At 43.7% G+C, this 23,409-nt stretch overlaps 2 protein-coding genes across 2 annotated transcripts; both read right to left on the reverse strand.

Moving 5' to 3' along the window:
* Positions 1-1,860: 1,860 nt before the first annotated feature.
* Positions 1,861-7,696, reverse strand: FDX2 (ferredoxin 2). Its single transcript, XM_081845686.1, has 5 exons — positions 7,559-7,696; positions 6,902-6,941; positions 5,553-5,659; positions 4,358-4,445; positions 1,861-2,681 (listed from the first exon to the last, which is right to left on the reverse strand). Exons 1-5 carry the CDS (start codon positions 7,671-7,673, stop codon positions 2,525-2,527), a joined length of 507 nt encoding a protein of 168 aa, XP_081701812.1. The 5' UTR covers positions 7,674-7,696; the 3' UTR covers positions 1,861-2,524.
* A 4,600-nt stretch (positions 7,697-12,296) lies between these two features.
* On the reverse strand, positions 12,297-20,443 carry RAVER1 (ribonucleoprotein, PTB binding 1). The gene is made up of 6 exons (XM_081845706.1): positions 20,289-20,443; positions 19,738-19,880; positions 19,137-19,214; positions 17,842-17,967; positions 14,073-14,156; positions 12,297-13,976 (listed from the first exon to the last, which is right to left on the reverse strand). The coding sequence occupies exons 3-6, from the start codon at positions 19,197-19,199 to the stop codon at positions 13,830-13,832; spliced, it is 420 nt and encodes a 139-aa protein (XP_081701832.1). The 5' UTR covers positions 19,200-19,214; positions 19,738-19,880; positions 20,289-20,443; the 3' UTR covers positions 12,297-13,829.
* Between the last annotated feature and the right edge of the window lie 2,966 nt (positions 20,444-23,409).

The raw sequence follows: 23,409 nt of genomic DNA on the forward strand, positions 1-23,409 counted from the left end.
GCAAGCCTGGGAACAGGTGAATGGATAGGGAAATGTTTCCATTATAAATGGACAGAACCCTCCTCAAAAACACATCATAGCAAATCTCTTTCCCCATCAGAAATCCTCTCCCACCCACCACAAAAAGCAGGGCACTTTGGACTCTGCTCAGATGTTTTGCTTTGGGAAACACTTACCCCAGTTCTTATCAACTTGGCTCCCTGCATGGAGAATTTATTCACCAACCTGGACTCTTGTTTAAGACATCCAGCACTGGTTGAGGCAGATTATACGTGCAGCACTCACTCCCTGGGGATGTTCTCAATCTTTTAAAAGTTCTTTTTGTGCACTTCTCTTCCCTTATCACAGGAATAGGCAAACTCGTCCCTCCAGATGTTTTTGGCCTACAACTCCCATGATCCCTAGCTAACAAGACCAGTGGTCAGGGATGATGGGAATTGTAGTCCAAAACATCTGGAGGGCCGAGTTTGCCTATGCCTGCCTTATCAGATGTTTCTCCTGGACAACAAAAGGCCAGGGCTGTGTCTATAAGTCGCTTTGAGTCACTTCCTTGAGCACAGCAATTAACAAATATTAATAATATAACTACTACCTGTGATCCTCCAGATATTGCTGGACCACCAAGTCCCATGTGATGGCCGCTGCAGTTCAACAACTTATGCTCAGCGCCTCCCTATCTCTGCAGTTTAGGCAAAGAGAAGCGGGAACTGCCAAATTCAATTTGTTGATTACCTGGGGGGCTCCCTGTGTAAATCTCTGGGCATACAGATAGTTGCACTGGTCCAACTATATTGTGTACCATATTGAAAGTATCTGCTTCCAAATACAGTGGTACCTCGGGTTAAGTACTTAATTCGTTGCGGAGGTCCATTCTTAACCTGAAACTGTTCTTAACCTGAAGCACCACTTTAGCTAATGGGGCCTCCTGCTGCTGCCGCACCTCCGGAGCACAATTTCTGTTCTCATCCTGAAGCAAAGTTCTTAACCCGAGGTAATATTTCTGGGTTAGCGGAGTCTGTAACCTGAAGCGTCTGTAACCCGAGGTACCACTGTACTTAATTCTGCAGCTACAGTTGTGTGTTTCTGCCGGTCAGTTTCTAGTTTTGTCAAAAGTTTAAAGACATATTTGCAATCAGGATTGCTATGCAGTAGGATGAAATAGCCAGCTTCAGGCAGTACCAGGAAGGCAAGAAATGGTGTGTGAATGGTGCAGCAAGTTTTTAAAACTATTGACCCTAGCCAAGAGGGCTGCACTGCTTAACGCGGCTGTATGTCCCACTCTGTTCAGTTAGGCTTACTCCCAAGTAAGTGTGCACAGGACTGGAGCCCTTGTTATCTGACAGTAGCAATAATTTTATATAAACAGCACTTTTAAATGAGCGCACCGCAGAAAACATTTTGAGTGAAATCCACCACTCATGTACAGATGTTCACCTCTGGATTTAATCTTCTGATCATTTCAACAGTAGCTTAAGCTCAGCATAACCTTTAATGCTATCTCCTTTCCCATTCAGTGTCCACTACTAATGGTACTATCAACTTCAGTCAGGTTAAGTGTATAGAAGGAACTGTTTCGGATGGTGTATCACCACTTGCACTATAATGGAATTATTTTCCTTCCTCCCCAAACGACTTGCCAATATGCAGACTTGTACATTTTTTGAAAGCATTGGGAGACCTAGCCATTAGGGTTAAGTCGGAATAGAAGAGGGAGGGGTTATTTCAATGAATTTTAATGTGACGATATTATTGAAGAGTAGATGGATTGTTCTTGCCTGTATGGTATTCCAATCAAACACAACTCTGTATATAATAAAAGTATAATGTAAACTGAATGTCCCAATGCAATTTGTACACAAATGCAAGAGCAACAGTAAGAGGCTGCTTTTATTTTTTTACTGATAAAAACCAGAGGTGTGGGGCGAGTGCCTTCCTCCTCTCAGTTTATTTGGTGCTATGAATGATGTTGCCGACCGATCTTCTCAGCGGTCAAATCGCAGGTGAGAGACAAGAAGTCCCCGATGAAAATTAATGCACTTGCTTGTGCAGCAAGAGAAAACAGAGAAACAGAGAGAAAGAACACAACCGAAGTGTTTGTGGAGGGTAACCCACTCCCCTCATCCCTTGCTTTCCTTCCATGAAGCCAGTACTTGCTGTGCCCACCTTAAAATAGTGGTTCTAATGTGCAGGAGCCTCTTCTCCCCTTGAAACATTTCCCACAGGACTTGGGAAAGTGCTTCTAGGTTGGGGGAGGTACATCTCCCAACATCCTTCTCAAGCCGTGAATGCAGTTAAGCAATACCTTAAGAGAGGCTCAGAGAGGCTGAAAGCTCTGGCCTTACTCAGAATGCTCTCTGGAAGATACACATTTCTTTTCTTTGCCTCAGTCTTTTGTTCATAGAACACAATTTTATTTTTTAAAGCATCATGCGTGATTTGACCGCATCGCTGTCTTGCTCTCTGATGGCTGCTTAAGAGATCAGGCTCACTTTGGAGATTGGTCCAGCCTTTGGCTCCATGGCACTCAGTGGGGTTTGGGGACGTGGCCGTCCACATAAAAGTTCCTAGTGATCTTGGGGAGGGTGAACTCTGCTCCTTCCAATTCTTTGTCGAGGATAATCTGGCAGCCAAGGCGAGAGTTCTCCTGAAGCAGTGGTGCCATGTCTAACATATCTTCCTCCCTACGAGAAGACAAGAAGAGTGACTTCCAGCCCATAACCCCCAAGGTGGATAAGAAGATTAAGAAGAGTTGGTATGACCAGTGCTAAAATACCAAGCAAGTCCACATTATAGTTCATCTGAACACATTTTAAACAATAAACAAGAATCAAGTCACTAGATGAAATTCAACACTGAACTATGGGGAATGTTCACGTCAGTGCAAGCAGTGCAACTTGGCAGAAGAAACGATCCCCATTCTCCCCCTCTGATCAATATACATCCTGATGTATATATTGTGCTCTAGGGGGCTTAGTTTGGTCAGAATCAAATATACACTTCCAAAGGTAACACTTAACTACATTACTTCTTGTTACAGGTAGGTAGCCATGTTGGTCTGCTGTAGTCGAAACAAAATGAAAAAATTCCTTCCAGTAGCACCTTAGAGACCAACTAAGTTTGTTGTTGGTATGACCTTTCATGTGCATGCACACTTCTTCAGATACGCTGAAACAGAAGTCACCAGACACTTATATATAGTGAGAGGGTGGGGAGGGGTATTACTCGGAAGGGTGGTGGGAATGGGTGATTGGCTGATAGGTGTGGTAATCTGTTAACGACTCCAATTGGTCTTACAGGAAAAAGCAAGGGGTGAGATGGCTAAAAAATAGCTATATCATGTATAATGAGATAAGAATCCAATTCAGACCAGGTCTCTCCATGGTTTTAAGTTTGATAATAAGTTGCAATTCAGCAACTTCTCTTTCCAGTCTATTTTCTGAAATTCTTTTGTAATAAGACAGCTACTTTGAGATCTTGTTTAGAATGTCCTGGGAGATTGAAGTGTTCTCCTACTGGTTTCTCTGTCTTGTGATTCCTGATATCAGATTTATGTCCATTTATCCTTTGGCGTAGGGTTTGGCCTGTTTGTCCAATATAGAGAGCTGAAGGGCACTGTTGGCATTTGATGGCATACACTATGTTAGAAGATGAGCAATTAAATAGTCCTGAGATGGTGTGTTTGATGTTGTTGGGGCCAGTAATGGTGTTGTCCGGGTGTATGTGGCAGCAAAGTTGGCATCTAGGTTTATTGCAGGTTCTGGTACCAGTGTCCATGTTAAGTCTGGTTGTTGTATTATTGTGGGTGAGAAGTTGTTTAAGATTGGGTGGCTGTCTGTAGGCAATGAAAGGTCTTCCTTTCATTACTTCTTGTAAATGAGCCACTATAGTCACTAGAGGGCCATGAAAATTTGTGTCCCAGGCTTTTTAGACTCTTCTATCCATGTACTATCTGAAACCCAATGGGGGCATTGTTTGCCCGATGCGAAATTTTTTGGCATTATGTTCAGCTCTCCTACCCCACTAGAGGTCTTTCTCTGTCTCTGGGGCACTGCCTCCTTTTTTTTTTTTTTTGCACCAGAAACCTGCCAGTTTCTTCAGGCTTGGAGAGCAGGGCCCTCCCAGCCATTGCTGAGGAAGTTGTGGAATGCCATCAGCAGGGAGCTAAGAAAGGCCATTTCTGCTACAAGGAGAGTGTCAAGGGATGGCTCAGTTGGTAAAGCATGGGGCTCTTAATCTTGAGGTCATGGGTTTGAGCTCCACATTGGGCAAAAGATTCCTGCATTGCAGGAGTTTGGACTAGATGACCCTGAGGGTCTCTTCCAACTCTACAATTCTATGGTCGTAAGGTAGTCCTTACCGTTCATCAGGCTGGGGGAGCTTGTCTACAACATCATGGCTCACATAGACATGACAAGTGGAACAGGCTAGTGAAGCTTCACAGGCACCTGTGCAGGTAAGAGCCAAAGACAATGAGAGAGATTTTGCTGCCAAGTCAAGAGAAGGCACTCTACAGGCTGTGCACTATTCCAATCACCTGGCCTCTCAAAAAGTGTATCATACAACTAGAAAAGGGCAACCAAAATGATCAAGAAGTTGTGGCACCTTTGATATGAGGAAATACCAGAGCTATTGGGACTTACTGTATTTTTTGCTCTATAAGACGCACTTTTCCCCTCCTAAAAAGTAAGGGGAAATATGTGTGCGTCTCATGGAGCGAATGCAGGCTGCGCAGCTATCCCTGAAGCCAGAAGACCAAGAGGGATCGGTGTGCAGCGATCCCTCTTGCTCTCCTGGCTTCAGGGATAGCCACGCAAAGCCTCTTGAGCGCAGCAGCAGCGCACCTGCCTCTTTGCTCAAGAGGCTTTGCGTTGCTTTCTTGTTTCTTGTTTCCCCCCTCTAAAAACTAGGTGTGTCTTATGGTCGGGTACGTCTTATAGAGCAAAAAATACAGTAGTCCCCTCCCCCATACAACAAGGGGAGAGATAGGGAGGAGGGAGGGTGTAATATTTATACATTGATGAACAGTGTGGAGGAAGGGTTGAGTTTTACTCCTTCCATTATAATACTAGAACTTGATACTGTGACCAGGTTACTTGAAAAAGCACCCATTGCCACACAAAGTGAAACAAGTAACATTGGCTAAGTATTTTAGGGCTTTGCCCTCATAAAGCAACAGACAGGAGCAAGTCATTATACAATAGCCACATTGGCAAGCACACAGAATAATTAAAAAGCTGCTCTGTAACACCCAAGTTATTTACAATCTCAATTGAACTTGCCTAAACAGATGGGATGAGTTGCAAGTCAATAGGAAGGGATTTTACAGTGCTGGAGCACTACCAAAAAAGCATACTTGCACATTATTGTGCATACCATTAGCCAAAATGTCTAAATACTACCTCCATGTGCAGAGACAGTACATATCAGATAACAAAGCATGCAGGAGAGGCTATATTTGGACTCCCCAATGGCATCCAGCTAGCCACTATTGGTAAGAGAATGCTAGACTGGACTGCTACATAGCCGGATAGAGCAGGGCACTTAAGACCTACCTTCTAGCTCAATGCCATGTTTCTGAGCCAAGCGCAGCACATCATCCCCAATTCTGCCTTGCACTGGGATCCTTTGCCCAGACCGGTCTATAAACACCACATTCACTCTGAGGCAGGATAAAAAGCATAGGCATATCTTCAATCAGTGACCCTCCCATAGCTGTCAGATGCTGAAAAGCTACAAGTATGGTTGAAAGTCTCCTGTGTTTCTGAATAAAGGCACAGATTACCAAGCAACATCTAACAGCTGACTTAGGGTTGAAATTCCAAATATTCTCATCCCTCTATATATTTGCACTCATCTGTTGTCATGCTGGCATTGTTATTGTGACTTTTTATATAGGATCTGGTTGTTACTATTAATGTTTGATAATGATGAAGATGATGATGATAATGATTTGTGTTAGAAGCTGCCCAGAGTGGCTGGGGCAACCCAGCCAGATGGGTGGGGTATAAATAAAATAAAAATAAAAATACAAGGGTGTGTGCATGCCCAACAGGACAAGGAAAGCCTAGGACATGAGTAGGTTGGAGGAAGGAGTGGGTGGCCCCACCGCTGGCAGAAATAGGAGGGAAAAGTCTTTGTTGTTCCCCTGCTGCTGTGATACATTGCCAGTAGAAGGAAGCCTGCATTCTGTCAGTGGTGGTGGGACAATGACTTTCTCCTCTTCATTCCCCTCTTCACCACCAGCAGTGATTGGGGACTTTGAGGGGGTTGATGGGGGCAGGGTTGGGCAAGGTGCAGAAGGAGGTTGGCAAAGGGGGTGTGGGATGCAGCAGGTAGGCAGAATTGAATTGGTAAGCCAGTCCCTAGTAATATTAAAAAGAAACAAACAGGAAGTGCCGCAGACTCAACAGAGCAAAAAGCTGCTCTAGCCAGTTGAGTTTTAAGGGTTCAAAGTTTAGAACTGGTGTGTATCAACGTAGCAGCTGTGAAGGGAGACAGATGTACATCTGGTTCTGCCAATGCATGATACAAGTAGCAAGTGGTAACTGCAAGACCAGCATAGGATGAGCCACCACCCCAGTAAGAGTTGCACTGTGAACTAAGCAAACAATTGTACCTCATGTGTTTTGCTTCCTGTATTTCTGGTTAACACACACAAGTATTTGTGAAGCTGTCCCCTGGATACACCACTGCAGAAATTAGGCTGCTAGGACTCTTGCAACCACCTAGCCTAACTATGTACGCTACTTACAATTAACAAGCAATATGTCAAACCACGAATTCTCATTGAGATGATGCTATCAAAAGCACAAAATATGTCAACCGCCCAAAGAAGATCCAAGATTAGTTTAACTCAACCCACTCCCCAAAATTAAACCCGGCTATATTTTGTGGTACTCACACTTCTGCGGCAGAGTTCTCCTCTTCTGCTTGAAAGGTCACTGGGGGGAAAAAACACACAGCATTTTATTTATTTATATGCATTTAGAGCCTTGCCTTTTACTATTCAATCTCAAAGCAGGGTACATATGTTGGTGTTAGCTGCCCTGAGCCCAGCCCTGGCCAGGGCAGGCGGGGTATAAATAAAAATTTATTATTTATTATATAGCTTAAAGCAACAAGGCATGTGTAACACTAAAGCATGGACTAGAGCCCCCAAACTTCTGGAGGGCACCAGGTTGGGGGAAGGCTGCATAGCAGGAAGGAGTGATCCTCTGAATTCCTCCAATTCGGAGCAAGTTTGTTTGGGTCGCCAAATCGAACTTCTGACGAAGAACAATCTGAGCTGTTGGTTACAGTTTACACAACAGGGGGAGAGGGATCCCGCTGGAAGAAAAACACCGCCGATGAATCCCGAGGCGCCCCTCGCTTCGTGACCAAGTTGTGGTGCTGCTGTTGTTGTACATTTATTGACACACCGCCTTTTCCCCTACAGGGACTCACGGCAGTTTACGGGGAAGAGGGAGGGGAGGGAAGAAAGAGCAACCAGCCTCCCCGCATCCCGGCAGTCTTTTCCTGACCCCTGGGGAGAAAGAAGCCCCGCTCTCTCCTCGCCCACCTGCAGTGCGGAAGCCCCGGGGCAGGAGCCGGCCGGCCGCCGCCGCCAGGACCCGACGGCGCCCCGGGCACCGGGAGACGCCAGCGCCGCCCTTCGCGGCCCAGGAGGCCGCCATGACAGGCGCCACGTGACCGCCGGGGTCAGAGGGCGGCGGCTGTTTCCGTGGGAACGGAGGGGAAGGGGAGCCTGGCTCGTTGCGCGGGGATCTCCCCCACTCCCGGAAGGCGGCGGCGTCTTATTCTGCCTCCGCCTCTTTCAAAGGGAGTCTCCCTGGCGTATTCCGGCTGGAAACATTTGTGGGCGGAGGCTAGAAAGTGTTGAAGCGTTTCGAATTACCAAAACAAAATAAAATAAAAAAATTCCTTCCAGTAGCACCTTAAAGACCAACTAAGTTAGTTCTAGGTATGAGCTTTCGTGTGCATGCACACTTCTTCAGAATTACCAAGTGCAAGATAAACAGTGTCAACAAAACAAATTCCTTCCAGTAGCACCTTAAAGACCAACTGTTGGTCTTTAAGGTGCTACTGGAAGGAATTTGTTTTGTTTTGACTATGGCAGACCAACACGGCTACCTATCTGTAACTGGAACAATGTCAACAAATCAGCTTGCTCAATTGATGGAATGTCGCCTGGTGGCTGATCTGGCCTTGGGCAGAATCTGCAGAAGGATTAGTACTGTAGTTTTTTATGTGGTTATTGTTGTAAACAAAATCTGCCCTTTTCCCCTTATGGGGTATCCAAGAGCCCATATAGAGTCCTTACATAGGTTCCCTATTGTTAGGAGAAAATAACAGAGGTCAACCAGAGAATGTTGTTGTTGTTTAGTCATTTAGTCGTGTCCGACTCTTCGTGACTCCATGGACCAGAGCACGCCAGGCACTTCTGTCTTCCACTCCCTCCCGCAGTTTGGTCAGACTCATGTTTGTGGCTTCGAGAACACTGTCCAACCATCTTGTCCTCTGTCGTCCCCTTCTCCTTGTGCCCTCCATCTTTCCCAACATCAGGGTCTTTTCCAGGGAGTCTTCTCTTCTCATGAGGTGGCCAAAGTACTGGAGCCTCAGCTTCGCAATCTGTCCTTCCAGTGAGCACTCAGGGCTAATTTCCTTAAGAATGGATGCGTTTGATCTTCTTGCAGTCCATGGGACTCTCAAGAGTCTCCTCCAGCACCATAATTCAAAAGCATGAATTCTTCGGCGATCAGCCTTCTTTATGGTATTGTATGGACCAGAGAATATTGAGAAGCAAAGCAGCTAGTAAGCCTGATCTTTATTGATCTGTTGCAACAGGGTGCTCCCTCACCCGCAGGAGAGGAGGAGGAACCCAGAATAAAGGTGTGCCTGTCCTTATATAGACATTTAAAATTCCCTGCCCTGGAGTCCAAGACCACCCCCAGAAACATCATACATATATCACAGGAGGGGTGTAGCTCAAGACCACCCCCACATACCTACATCACAGAAAATGTGGTCTAAAACAGAAATTTGAATGTTGTTTTTCCTGTCTGCCAGGTTATCAGTCTGTCACCCATTAAAATGCTGATTACTCAATTCCTGAGACAATGGGAAGGCTCCCTGACCCCCTCCCTCCTTGCAGAGGAAAGATTTGGTCAGTTTGGGAATCAAAAATGGTTTCAGGTCGGTCTTCCTGTGCTGATCTATTCATGTGCTTGGTTGATACATTTATGAACATTTAATATATATCTAAGACCTTAAAATTCTTATCACATTATGTAGTTTTTAATGTGTTTTCTTTTTTTAATAACTACTTTGCTATTGTAATTATGTATCTTTTCATATTGTAAGCCGCCTTGAACATTGTTTTAACTGTGGAAAGTCGGCATACAAATAAAATGATGACGACGCTGATGATGATGTACTCCAAAGAAAAGTGTATTTCAGTGCCCTCCTGTCTCATTATGACATCTATCTTTTCGTGATATATGATGCCTAGAGAGAGAAAAATATCCTGCCAAACCTGTCCGCCCGGCCCTATCATACTAAAAGGCTGAAATAAGTTACTTGCCAAGAGCAGAATTACATAAGAAGCAAGAGACTGAAGAGATCAGATGCAATTTTTTATTTTAAAAGCTGCAAATCAAACACAGACAAATTGTTTGTTTGTATTTTTAATAATTTTTGTTAAAGATTTGTGAGTGGTTCCACAGGACTTCTTCATTCTTAGAAGTAGCTTGAGTGAAGCGGAACTGGATTTTGATCAAAGCAGCTTGTCCATAAGAATCCTCCAAATAGCACAGGACATAGGGTACAACATTATGTTTGCTGACTGGGAAAAGCTATGGACCACAGGTCTGAGATTTACCGCATGTAATGCTTTGAAAGAAAATATTATGAAAATGATATACAGGTGGTACATGACCCCAGTCAAGCTTGCAAAGATATACCATTTGCCTGATAATAAATGTTGGAAGTGTAAAGAAGCTGAAGGAACATTCTTTCACCTCTGGTGGTCCTGTCCTAGAGTGAAGGCTTTCTGGGAAATGATATATAATGAGCTGAAAAAGGTATTTAAGTATACCTTCCCTAAGAAACCAGAGGCCTTCCTTTTGGGCATTGTTGACCAGAGTGTGCAAAAGAAGGACCGAACTTTTTTTATGTATGCCACAACAGCAGCAAGGATACTCATCGCTAAAGGCTGGAAAACTCAAGATTTGCCCACATTGGAAGAATGGCAGATGCAACTGATGGACTATATGGAACTGGCAGAGATGACTGGCAGAATCCGAGACCTGGGAGAAGAATTGGTGGAGGAGGATTGGAAGAAATTTAAGGACTATTTACAAAAACACTGTAAATTGTACGAATGTTAAGAAAGATGTAAGATCTGTAATAATATGGCTCCAACAAATTAGTAACAAAGAATATAAATTTAAACGTGACTGAAAGAAAAGACAAATTTTGGATAAATAATATGTTAGAATTAAGTTCTTAAAAAAAAGAGTGATTTAAATTCTAAGATTTGGACAATTATATGATATAAACTGAATTAAGTAAATAATTTGCTAGAAAAATTTATGTGCTCAGAATGCAGGAACAAGAGATGTGAGGAAGTCCAAAGATGAGAATGAAATGTGGTTATTGAAAAAGATCACGTTGTTATGTATGTTGATTATTGTTTAAAAATTTAATAAATATTATAAAAAAAAGAATCCTCCAAATATTGCTGCTTTTAATAATGTTTAAGAGTCCAGTCCACCCTTTCCACCTTCCTAAGCTGCTTTTAAGTAACAAGTCAGAAGACCCAATCAGATCTGCTTTATTGCAAGTCATTTGGGCACAACGCTACTTGAGAACCTTCGGTGCTTCTGTTTTAACATCTTAGAAATGCAGGATATCCCCTAACTTTGCAGATGCTGAAAGGACTAAAATAACCATTTTGTTAAACATAGGAGGATTAAGTCCAAAAGGTCCTGTGCTTGAATTCACTTAAATTCAATACCAAAATAAAGCAGATGAGCATGGCAGCCATGGAGGAAGCAAACAGAAAATGATCTATGAGGCAAGAAGGCCTACTGCTTAGCCACAGTAGCACCCATTTCTCTGGAAAATGGCAGATCTTAATATTTTAATCAGAAGCCAATGGTAGCCCTATTCCATCTTGTCTCACGTAAGCTTATGGATGGTCCACCATTAAATCTTACCCGTTTTTCCTTTTGGGACATCACTATGTAGCCTTCTCACTCTCTTCTGGTGCATATTGGATTTATACACTAGTTAGCAACAAAGGTGTAAACAAGCCCTTCATCAACATTGTTGTAACAAGGGCCATTTATCTAATCTTTGAATATTTTGACAGGTATTATGTTTAAAATCTATGGCACAAATGGAGATACTATCCCTTCAAGAGTGGTTGAGGGCCGACAAGCCTTTCATTAACTGAGAAGAGATTTCCTTGGCCCAGTGGAGTGAGAGCACTTTGCACAACTTGCATTGCATGCTGAAGCAAAGCAAGTGTATGTGTAATTTTGTTTCGATACAAAATTGTGTCGTTTTTATACAATATGTCATAGAGGAGGGAATTACGTATACCTTACAGGAAAAAAATTCTTATAAAAGACGGCACAAATCTATGCTGAAAGGATATCATTCAAACTTAATCCAACTTTCCCCAAAGAAATTAGAAGTTGTAGTATTCATTTAGAGGAGCCTTTGTTGAAACAGATGCTTTACCTGTAGTCTAGCACCTTTGAACTTTAATGTGGTACTATTTGAATAATAATTCAACCTGTTTCGTAGTTACAAGTTGGGGGGGGGCAGTAAACCTTTCTCAGCCAGAGGGTCATATTTTCTTCTGGACAACTTTCCAGGTGCTGCATTCTTGTGGCAGGCAATGCCAGAGGCAAAAGGAAGCAGAACAATGGACGTGACTAGTCTTTGAACATAGCCTACAGTTTAGTGCCAGTTCCAAACCACACACTCACCTCTCCATCTTCTATTTAAGCCAGCAAGTACTATTACTAAAGTTCACTACATAACTACTTTAGGAGGGTGGGTGTCAAACAGGTGCAACCTGGATAGAGGAGCAGCCTGGAGAGAGTCCCACGATCCATACAGAGAGGCCCCCGGGTCTGAAGGTTGCCAACCCGCTCTAGAGTGTATTTTTACCTTTGTATATACAGTTGGTACAGAGATTAGGCAATCCAGCTTTCTCAAAAACATCTGCTTCCACTGCTCATTATTCTTAAAGCTCCATGCAGAAAGAATGAAAAAGCAAAACAAGGTTTGATATAAATATAACTTTACTTTGGAAAGTTGGTATCCAGCTGCCAATGGATTTCAAATCCCACGACATATACAGCTAACCAAGCAGTATCTACAGTAGAATCATCATAGCATGTTTATAAAACAGAAAATGTATATAGGCTAAACTACAAATCCCCCAGGGAAAAGGCCACAGACCCCTTCTCTGTCTCAAAGCAAACTCCACACATGAAGAATGGGTAATATGGAACTATTGTGAACCTAAGATGGTTAAGCAACTTATAGGGTCATTTATTTATCTCTGTACCAAGCTAAACCTGGACCTTGTTCAGAAAATGTCCTGGTAGAATAGGGTTGTGCTTTCCATCTTTTCACCCTCAGCCCAGTGTAAGGGGAAGAGGATCATTCACAGCCCAATAAGTTCAGACTGGAGCTTGAAAATGCCAGTTCAGTGGAACCCACTCAAAAATCTTAGCTCTGCAAAAAGTGCAGGTGTAACACTTCAAAGCTGGGTCCTCTCAAAAAGCCAAATGGAGGTTGCCACCAAGATGGAAAAAGACTAAGCAAAATTCTAAGTCACCCCAGGGAACAACACCCAAAGGCAGACCCAGCCACAGAAGCCTGGCTTAAGTGTTATCAGACTGCAGGATCAGCATTAAGACAAAACCACACTCACTCAAAAAACCTTTGCACCCAAGAAGGAATTGGTCTAAACCAATGAAAAAACAGCAACAACCCAAGGAGGGAGAGAATTTAAAACAAATAAATCAAGTTCATAGAGTTTACCAAGATCACACACTTCTAAACTATGTATTTTTAAAGGAAGTAACTAAAAGCATGGATTTTTTTTTTAAAAAAGGTAATTTACAAATTAATCATAACCAAAATAAGTACACAGACTTAATGTTTAAAAAAATAAAAGCAAAGTCAGATTGCAGGGGAGGCAGAGTCATGTCTCTACCTGGGGGCCGCAGGAGCAGAGTGAAGGTGACAGGCTGCAACTGACCAGGACCGTGTTTTCCAACGTGACACAAGAGTTCTCTGTTGCCATCTTCTTCCTCTTTAGTAGTTTGCTCTATCACACTGCAGCAATCCAGAGGCACCTACAGAATGCAAGTACATTCCTTCGCTGGAAAAAGTGTTAAGGCAAGACACTCGTATCTCTAGAAGGCAAGGCCCTTTCTCAACAGGACCATGCAAGTAGAATATACTGCAATAAGAGCACAGAACAGGAAGGAGCCCAAGTAGGGAAAAGGCATCCAGATTCATTTTGGTCCAGCTGACTGAGAGGCAGTAGGGAGCTGTCTGCAGTTTGGTGGTGCTTCTCCTGATTGTCGAAATAGCCTCACTTAGGGAAAAGGGGCATTTGCTGCAAAAAGCACCAAGGGTTCATCTTCAAAGCCCAGGATGTGCTTGCACTGGATCCCATGCTCAGAAGCCAAGTCCTCTGCACAGAGTCTTAAAACCAAGTCTAAGCAAAACATTAAAAACATTTTTACAAAAATTTACATATTTGGGGAAGGAGAAAAGTGAGTGCTTCTATAGGAAACTGATTAAAATATCCTCTTTCGCTTCATATAGGAGTCTGCGTAGTGCCCTCCCAGGCCTTGAGAATGCTGACCCACATAGCTCCCTTCTGGGCTGGGTTCTGGGGATGGGAGCAGGTGGGAAAAGGCCCGTTTCTGGCCACCAACCGGAGTCTGCAAAAGCAATGAGGGGGAAGAGAGGCAGAATTAGGGAAATGACAAGACATGGAGGAGCTAAAGGTTTCAAAGTTCAAAGCGCTACCAACCCACCTTTGAGTAGGTGCTGTGTGAGTGACTTGTTGGTCCTAGTCCCATGATGCCATCTGCTGCACTCACAGGTGGCATCCCAACTGCCTGGAAGAAAAGGCAAGAGTAGAACTAACATCATTTCTGACTGCAAGGCTGACACCCCACTCCACTACCCAGCATGATACTATGACAAACACTACACTGATAAAGGCAAGATGTCAGTCCTTCAGGGATATGGAGGCAAAGCTAGGTCTCACAAGTGGCCTGAGTGAGTTGGCTTGTTTGCTTAGCATGGCTGTAAACCTGCCCCCCAACCTCTCTGGCTGTCCTGTGAGATTTCCTTCCAAATACTTTTTCTTTCAAGTTCCTGAAGAAAAGCATCCAAGAATTTCACGCTAAGAAGTGAAGCCAGAAACCCTCTGTGCAAAATAATAGCATAAAATTAGACTACCGTATTTTTCACTCTATAGGACACACTTTTTCCCCTCCAAAAATGAAGGGGAAATGTTTGTGCATCCTATGGAGCGAATGCAGGCACCTTGGCTTCAGCGAAAGCAACACAAAGCCTCCAAAGTGCAGAAGGAGCGCTCCCTCCATGCTCCGGAGGCTACATGTTGCTTTCACTGAAGCCTGGAGAGTGAGAGGGGTCGGTGTGCACCGACTCCTCTCACTCTCCAGGCTTCAGAGATAGCTGCCTGAAGCCTTTGGAGCACAGCAGTACCTCGCGCTGTGCTCCAAAGGCTTTGGGTTCCTTTCGCTGAAGCCGGGAAAGCAAGACTCTCCTGGCTTCAGCGAAAGGAACCCGAAGCCTTTGGAGTGCAGTGCGAGGTCTCGCTGCACTCCAAAGGCTCCAGGTGGCTATCCCTGAAGCCTTTGGAGCACAGCGGGACCTTGTGCTGCGCTCCAAAGGCTTCGGGGTCAGCTGCGCAAAGCCTCTGCAGGGCAGCGGGATGAAGGCACCCCGCTGCCCTGCGGAGGCTTGAAAGGCTGTCCCTGAAGCCAGAACAGAGAGACGGAGCGCTGCGCAGCGTCTCGCTCTTCTAGCTTGGTGATGCCGGGGCTTTATGGGGAAACCCCGGGCTTCCCCCTTCAGCCCTGACACTGATTTGATTCAAAATATTTTTTACTTGTTTTCCTCCTCTAAAAACTAGGTGCGTCCTTTGCTCGGGTGCGCCCTATAGAGCGAAAAATACGGTAATTTAGTTTATATCTTTTTTTTTTTTTTTTTATTAAGGATTTTCTTGTTTTACAGAAGGGTAGTGCCTCGTATTTTTTTTTCTTCTTCTTCTTCCATGTAACGTTTTTACAAATCCGTTTCATTTGTTGAGGCATTAGGGGGAGAAGAAAACAGAAATAAAAAAGAAAGGGGGGGTGGGGAGAGGGGGGGATGGATGGGGGTGGGGTCGGGTGGCGGTGTTTCTATTATGTTTAATGTATGTAGAGTTTGGTGTCAGCGTTGCTTGTGTTGTTCACTTGTGTTCCTTTGGTGGTGAGAGAGGTTGGGGTTGGCTTAGGGTGTGATTGTTTGCTTGTGATTGGCTGTGGTGATCTTTGTTTTCGTGTGTGAGTGAGGTGGGTGGGTGTTTTGGATCAGGTTAGCCATATTGATTTGTATGCTGTTGGTGGATTATTGTCATTGTCCTGTTGGGCTGTGTATGTGATAAAGGGGAGCCATACCGGGGTGAAGGCGTCTTCTTCTGTTTGTCCCCGTGTCAGTTTCAGTTTATTAGTTAATTTTTCTAGTAGGGCTGTTTCCCATACTATTTGGTACCATTGGTCCATGCTTACTCCTGACAGGTCTCTCCAGTGTCTGGTTATGATGCTTCTGGCTGCTGAGAGCAGGTGGGTTATGAGTTCTTTGTGGTGTAAATGGGCATTGTTGTCTTGGAAGATGTTTAGTAGGGCCAATTCTGGGGTGATGTCTATTACTTGCTTAGTTATTTTACATATTTCTCGTATGGCTGTTGTCCAGAATAGTTGAATTTTGGGACACTCCCACCACATGTGGAGGTATGTGCCTGAGGAGGTGCACCCTCTCCAGCATTTTGGTGAGGTTCCTGGGTGTATTAGCGCTAGTTTCCTTGGTGTTAGGTACCACCTGTAGGTGAGTTTCAGTGTGAGTTCTTTTCTTTTTGTTGATATGGATTTAAAGGGGGGTTTAGACCACATTCTGGTCCATTGAGTGGGGTTAATCTCATAGCCTATGTCATTCTCCCATTGTTTTTTGATTGTGTCTAGGGGATTTGCGGGATTTTGGAGTAGTATTTTGTATATTGCGGATACCGTCCCTTTACCGTTTCCCTTTGTTGTTAGGAGGAGGTTTTCGAAGGCTGTCAGGGGCCTAGTTGCTGCTGATTTTACTGTTGGGTTGTTTAAGAAGGCATGTAGTTGGTGTTGTGTTAACCAGGTCATTTGGGTGTCTTCTAGTTTGTCTTGTATTTCTTGTGTTGACAAGGGTTTGTTATTTTTATAAAAGTCTATTAGGCGATATAAGCCTTTGGTTCGCCAGGTTTTTATCTGGAGGTTTTGTGCTGCATGGTGGAATAATGGGTGGTACGCCAGGGGGATTAGTGGGGATGGGGTTGGGGAGAGTTTGCCTATTTGTGTTTTCCATGCTTTGAGCATGGTCTGTGTGTACCTGTTAAGTGTTGTGGGAATTTTCTTTAGTTTGTTTGGGAGGAGTGGGTATGTTGTGGTGCAGGTGTTTTCAATTGTGTCCCTCTCTAGGTGTACCCATTGTTTTGTCTCATCTTCTAGTATATATGGGATTATATGGCGTATTTGGTTGGCATTGTAATATGCTTCTATGTTGGGGATTCCCCATCCTCCTTCTGAGGTGGGGAGGTGCAGGTATTTGGGGCTTATTCTTGGTTTTTTATGTGAGAAGATGAAGGAGTGTAGTTTTCTCTGCCAACTGCGAAGTTGTGTTATTTAGTTTATATCTTGGGGTCAATCTACAGAAGGGTCTGCAGTTGCAGGTTTTGAGACTGCTAGTAATACAAGAACAGATCACTATGCTTGCCAAGGCATGTCCATCAGGATCTTGTACTTTAAACAGATCAATGCAAGATCAGAATGCTTTTTAAAAAGCATCATCAGTTTCCAAAAGGTTTACAATGTATCATGGGGTCTGCTGTTGGCAAAGCAAGCCCAGAGCACAGTATAGGCACATAAACTAGTTTTCTTGTTATTTGGATCCCGTTATTATACTAATATTTTCCTTCTTATTCCAGGCTCCTGCCCTCCAGGTATTGTTGGGACTACACTTCCTGCGATCCCTGACCAGCAGCTGTGATGGCTGGGGCTGATGGGAGCTAGAACCCAACAACAAAATAGATTCTCTATTCCCACTATAATAATCAAAGCAATTCCATGTTCACCTTTTCTTTTACAAGATCTGCAACTCAAGCACTTTGTGGGTTATATCTGAAAGTGTCTGCAATCTCCCTTGATCATATTCTACTGAGGTTTGGCCATTTCTGTGTTGTCATAGGGAAAACTAGTGGCCACAGACTCAAGTGAAAAGCATGGGGGATGCTTCCAGACAGCCAATGAATGAGTTTGTCTTTATTTGTTTTTATTTATTCCGTGTTCTCATTTTGTATTTTTATGTTGTGAACTGCCATGTGATCTTGGGGTGAAGAGAGGTATACAAATTTAACAGATAACAAAATCAAAATGAGACCACAGCAGCAAGTGACTGGAGCTGTTTGTGTGCCAGTGTAGCACCCAAAACCATCCAAATTTGCATCCTAACACAAAGCACAGCCGGCATTATGGGAAATCTTACTTTGTTTAGGTGGCTCTGTCTGAGCCCAGCCTGAAGGCCGCTGGTGAAATAGGAGCTTGGGGATCCGGAATAGAACGGAGGCAGAGGGGCTCCAAGGCTGTTCCGTTCAAACCCAGGTGATGACACCTGGAAAAGGGGAACAAGATTCACACCGGCTCCTTGTATGCAGAGCTTCTCACACCCCTCTCCATACTGTAGGACAGCAACAACTAAAAATGACTGAGCCCCTCCCACCAGCCTATGCAGCACTTCTAAGTGACAACTTGCCTTGGAGAGGGAGAGAAAGGAGGGTGGCAGCAGGCACTTGTCACCAGTTCAGCACTGCAGGATGGCTAGAAGAAAGAGTCCGATTCCTGCCCACAACCTTCCACAGCTCTGTGCCCTCCTTGTGCATTCTGCTACACAGTTAGCGACCGTTTCAAGTATGGCTTGCTCTTAACCGCCACGTTTGTGGGTGTTCCTTACCAGACCATCTTCCATGCACATTAAACTAGCACAAATCACAACATTTCATAACGACAAATCTCATACTTATGGCACTGCAGCATTCTAAACCTACTGCCTTTCAGTGGATGAGGCCAGGAGCCAACATTTTTTAGTGCCACCATATCAAATCCAACACAGTATTTAGGAATATAAATATGACAGAGGCAGCTCCCTTGGGACTAGCCCAGGGGTAGCCAACACGGTGCTCTCCAGATGCTGCTGAACTCCCATCAATTCACACCAGCATGGCCAACGGCCAGCAATTATGGGAACTGCAGTTCAGCAAGGGCACCATGTTGGCTGCCTCTGGATCTACCCCATCCAAGCTAGGTAAAGGTAAAGGTAAAGGTAAAGGTAAAGGTAAAGGTAAAGGTAAAGGTAAAGGTAAAGGTAAAGGTAAAGGTAAAAGGTAAAGGTACCCCTGCCCGTACGGGCCAGTCGTGTCCGACTCTAGGGTTGTGCGCCCATCTCACTTAAGAGGCCGGGAGCCAGCGCTGTCCGAAGACACTTCTGGGTCACGTGGCCAGCATGACGAAGCTGCTCTGGCCAGCCAGCACCAGCGCAGCACACGGAAACGCTGTTTACCTTCCCGCTATAAAGCAGTACCTATTTATCTACTTGCACTTAGGGGTGCTTTCGAACTGCTAGGTGGGCAGGAGCTGGGACCGAAAGACAGGAGCTCACCCCGCCGCAGGGATTCGAACCGCCGACCATACGATCGGCAAGTCCTAGGCACTGCGGTTTTACCCACAGCACCACCCGCATCCCATCCAAGCTAGGTAGAGGCATTTAAAACAATGGATGTTTACCTTCTGCTTGTTGTGTGCAAATCCACCTAGCTGGGGTCCTGTCTCTCTGGCCTGCGGATACATTCGTGTTCCCAAGTCCTTTGGATAGAAAAGAGAAAAGCAGGAACTCTTTAATCCCGAGTTGTGTAAACTGGATATAATGATGCCCCAAACTTTTCATAGCTGAGTTGGTTAAAGCATGGAAGCTCAGGGTCCCTTCCAACTCTGATTCTATGCCATTTGAATTGATATGGTCACCAATGAGAACTAGAAATCTGTGCATACAGGAACATAACATTTATTTCATAAAATCAACATCGCTTGATTGCAAAATAACCTCAAAGCACTTTACAAAAAGATAAGGCAATAAACTCAATAAAAAATTACAACCCTAAAACATACAAAAGGCAAAGTACTAAAAGAGATTAAAATTACACCCTAAGCATCTGGGCAGGCTTGTCTAAACAAGAATGTTTTTAGCAGATGCTGCCACACAGAATAATAATACAGAATGAAGAAGCAGAGCCTAAAGGGCATTAAGATAAATGAAAGCAACTCCAACGCTTTAACCTTGCTGTTTATATTCAGAAGCCATGGCCATAATGGATCTTCAAGTACTCACTGGCTGGTAGTCAAAAGCACAGCCGTCTCCTGTCAGCCCAGAAGAAGGCAATACAGCATCAGATAGGGAGGCCTGTGGAATTCTGGGATTTGAAACATTGCCCAGTACACCAGTCTTCAAGCTGAATGCTTTGTTGGCCCCACCTACAAAGACAAAAGTGCTGACTATCAGCATGCAGGCAGCATGTAGAAGAACCAGGGATAGGAAAGGCTTTGTCCCGCTCTAGACTCACCTCAGGGCTGCAGGAAACACCCTCATTGTCTAATCATGCAAGGCCTATAGCTGCAGGCAGAAAGAGCACTAAAAACTGCCATGCCTCTTACCCATCCTGCCTCCATAAGACAGCTCAAAAAACACCAGAAATTAGATTTTCTAGCAAGTACTAGAGGACACAGTTTTGTCCTTTCATTTCCCCTTGTGCCAAATAAGGGATGGCATTCAGATAACTTTTATTCAGTGTAGACCCACTGAAATTAACATGTCTAAATTTGGCCCATTAATTTCAACAGGTCCACTTTAGCCGAATACCACTTAAGATGTGGCCACCTTACCTCCAGGCTTGTTCGTAGGGAGAAGACTTTGCAGATTTAAGTAAGGATTGAGTGGAATCTTGAAGTCTTTGGGTGGCTCTCCTAGCAGAGAGACCTGTAAGAGAGGCAACAGTGAGACCGTTTCCTAGAGGTTTCCAGCTTGTGCCCCTAACAAAGGCGAATCACACATTGTGTGATTAAAAAGTTAAACAGTTTTATTTTTTTAAGAAAAGGTGGATGCATCCTCTATTAAAAAATAAAAAGTTAAAAGTTAAGTCCAGCGTTGGCGCTTGGTGAAGTGATCTATTGGCTTTAAAGAGATTCTCAGCAACAGACACTTGGCAGTTTTTCTTCTAATAAAATGTGCGAGAGGATATACATGCTTTTGACATGCTGATTACAGAAGTGTGTTCAGGCTAAACACAGTGCCTACACTATGCCGAACATCTTCCAGCTGATCACTTGCAGCCCCATTTTGAAAACCCCTGGAGTCAGTTATGCTATAAGTTGCTCCTCTTGGTAGTTCCACCTCCTGAGGGATATACCTCCCTCAGAAGTTTGTTGTGTGTGGCCCAGGGGGAGAGGGCCTTCTCTGCGACAGCTCTGAAGATGAGGAATCTCCTCACCACAGATGTGCATCTGGCTTCTTCACTATACAGGTTTTGGAAATGTTCTTTACCCTGGCCTATGCTATCCAAGATAGGTGTTTTCAGGGCACACCCTATTCCTGTGACTGTAATTTGCTTTAACTGTTTTCAATTCTGAATTTTAAATTGTTGTGACCTGCAGCTGAAGGGCAGGTAATAAATTTAGTGATAATAATATCTAGAAGTCTAGGAACTGGTTACGTTTCTATCCAGTTGCAACAGTTTCAACCCAGGGTTTCAATGCAGGCATGAGAACTGAAGAATTCAAAAGCAGGAGGAGAGCTGCAAGGGAAAAGGTACAGGAAGGAAAAGCACAACTGAAGCTGTCATGCAATATAAAAGCACTTCAGTCAAGACCCTCACATGTTTCTAAACTACAATGATGAAGGACAGAAAAGCACCACATTTTTTTTAAATGATATTTTATTAATTTTTTAACAAGAAAAAAGTTACAAAACGATAAACAAAAAACACAAGAAAAATACAAAAACCAAAATTTAACATAGAAAGAAAAGGAAAAAATTAAAAAAATATATATGTGAGGATAAATAATTAAGGGTAAATTAAGAGGGTATGAATTTGCTGAACCAATTTTTAAATGGAATACAAAAAAGGGAGGTGTGAGGAAGTCAGGAAAATAAGTAAATGAACGGTAAGAAATTAAAAAGAGGGATTTTTATTTTTTTTTTTTTCCTTTTCTTTCTATGTTAAATTTTGGTTTTTGTATTTTTCTTGTGTTTTTTGTTTATCGTTTTGTAACTTTTTTCCAATTGTTGTGGGACTTGTACATAAAACATTTGTGCTCTGGACAGTAGCAGCCAGCAAGGTGTTGTCGGTTGATTAAAAAAACCCAAACTATTAAGCACCCATCATTAAGCTATGATGATGTTAGAAGTGGGGGGTAATGATAACAAGGGGTGTCTATAATTTATACATGATAGAGATTTGAGGTACACCTAAATCAACCTAACTGAATATTTTTGTAGCTTTGGGGAGACACTGGTTTGAAAATTAGTATTTGTATTATTATTTATCTTAATTCACATCAAAGCATGAACGTGGGCTTAGCATTCGTGAATTGCATCTACAGGATTCAATAAATGGTGTCCAATTCTCCATAAATGTATTCCATTTTTTCTTATGAAATTTGTTAATTTGGCCCTGGCCGCAAGGTCTCAGGATTTTGTTTGGTTTTTAAACACAGCAGCCTCTGAATAAGAGCAGTCTGTGGCTCCACAGGCTTTCTTAACTCACTTGTTCTTAACAGTGCAATCCTATAATGTCCACTCAGAAGTAAGTGCAGTTGAGTTTACTGGAGCTTAAGTTGGTGGGCATAGGATTGGAGGCTTAGAAAAAACTCCATAGCCTCCTCAGAGTGGGAAGAAAGATCTGACAACTTCACATAACGTCCGCTTCTTTCACCTGAGATCTTCATCCCATGCTGCATCTCCCAGCAAATTCCCAAGATGCAAAAAAAAGCGGGCTGTTGTTACTCATCTTTTTAATGTGTCAGTAGTTGGGCGATCTGATAACTGGCGAAGGTCCCAGAAATACACTTGCCATCTATGAATCTCAGCGATGTGCTGGAGATGTTACAAAGATACGCACCTGCAGCTGTTTCCCAGAAACAGGAACGTTCAGAACATGAGTGAAAGGGGGGCAACATGCTGCTGTGGCGGCAAGTAAGTCTCTTTGAGGTGAATTCACCATCACTCCAAGTGAGAATCAGATCAACATGAAGCCAAGCATACAAGTTACAGCTTTATATCTCCCATTGGTTAGTAGGGGCATACATCTCAGCAGTGGCATTCTGTGTCGCTGATAGCACCTTCAGAAAATGGATTTTCCTCGTGAATGCAGTAGGGGAAGAAAATGGTTGGACCAGGCAAAAGCTACAGTCAGGCAAAGAATCATAGACACCAAGAGACAACACAACTGCTTAAGGTGCCCCTACTATAAAATTGGAGAAATCGAAAGATATATAGCTGCACTGGCAGCATATCTCTTCTTTCTCGTATCCAAAAATGCAAGAAGGGCTTTTACACTCGCCAGAAGTTCAGCTCTGCCCTCGCCGGTCCTGGAAGGATCCTTTTAAAAAGTCCCATATGCTCAGAGACTTTGCACCTGTTCATTGGGGGATATAGGAAGCCCAGCGCACTTGTTCTTTAGATGTTCCTTTTATGAAGAGGCACATAGTGAGACCATTGATCCCCTGCTGGTGAGGCTCGCTGACCTCCCGGAAAAGCAAAAAATTGACCTTTTCCTGTTAGGCAAAGATCAGAAGATGACCCGGATGGTTGCCAGATTCTCTGTACGGGATCTGTAGGCGCAGACCATCCCCCAACCCAAACTACTTCGTTAAGAAAATCCCCAAACTCGGTTCCATGGGTGACTGGGTCATCTCTCTGCGGTAGCTTATCTTAAAGTTTTAAGTGTCTATATGCTTGTCACATTTATAAATTTTAAATTTATTGTTGTACATTGTTTTAAACGTT

Source organism: Podarcis erhardii (assembly GCF_964252035.2).
Source record: "Podarcis erhardii genome assembly, chromosome: 17".
Taxonomy (NCBI): Eukaryota; Metazoa; Chordata; class Lepidosauria; order Squamata; family Lacertidae; genus Podarcis; species Podarcis erhardii.

What these genes read in the sequence shown, in the direction of transcription:
- RAVER1 (XM_081845706.1), bottom strand. Translation starts at nt 19,199, where the DNA reads ATGTATCCGCAGGCCAGAGAGACAGGACCCCAGCTAGGTGGATTTGCA. An exon ending in TTGCACACAACAAGCAGAAG is followed by an intron (nt 17,968 to 19,136) that starts GTAAACATCCAT and finishes CCCCTTTTCCAG; the next exon opens with GTGTCATCACCTGGGTTTGA. An exon ending in CACACAGCACCTACTCAAAG is followed by an intron (nt 13,977 to 14,072) that starts GTGGGTTGGTAG and finishes TTGCTTTTGCAG; the next exon opens with ACTCCGGTTGGTGGCCAGAA.
- FDX2 (XM_081845686.1), bottom strand. Translation starts at nt 7,673, where the DNA reads ATGGCGGCCTCCTGGGCCGCGAAGGGCGGCGCTGGCGTCTCCCGGTGC. An exon ending in CCGGGGCTTCCGCACTGCAG is followed by an intron (nt 6,942 to 7,558) that starts GTGGGCGAGGAG and finishes TTTTCCCCCCAG; the next exon opens with TGACCTTTCAAGCAGAAGAG. An exon ending in CTCCCCCAGCCTGATGAACG is followed by an intron (nt 2,682 to 4,357) that starts GTAAGGACTACC and finishes GTCTTCTCGTAG; the next exon opens with GGAGGAAGATATGTTAGACA.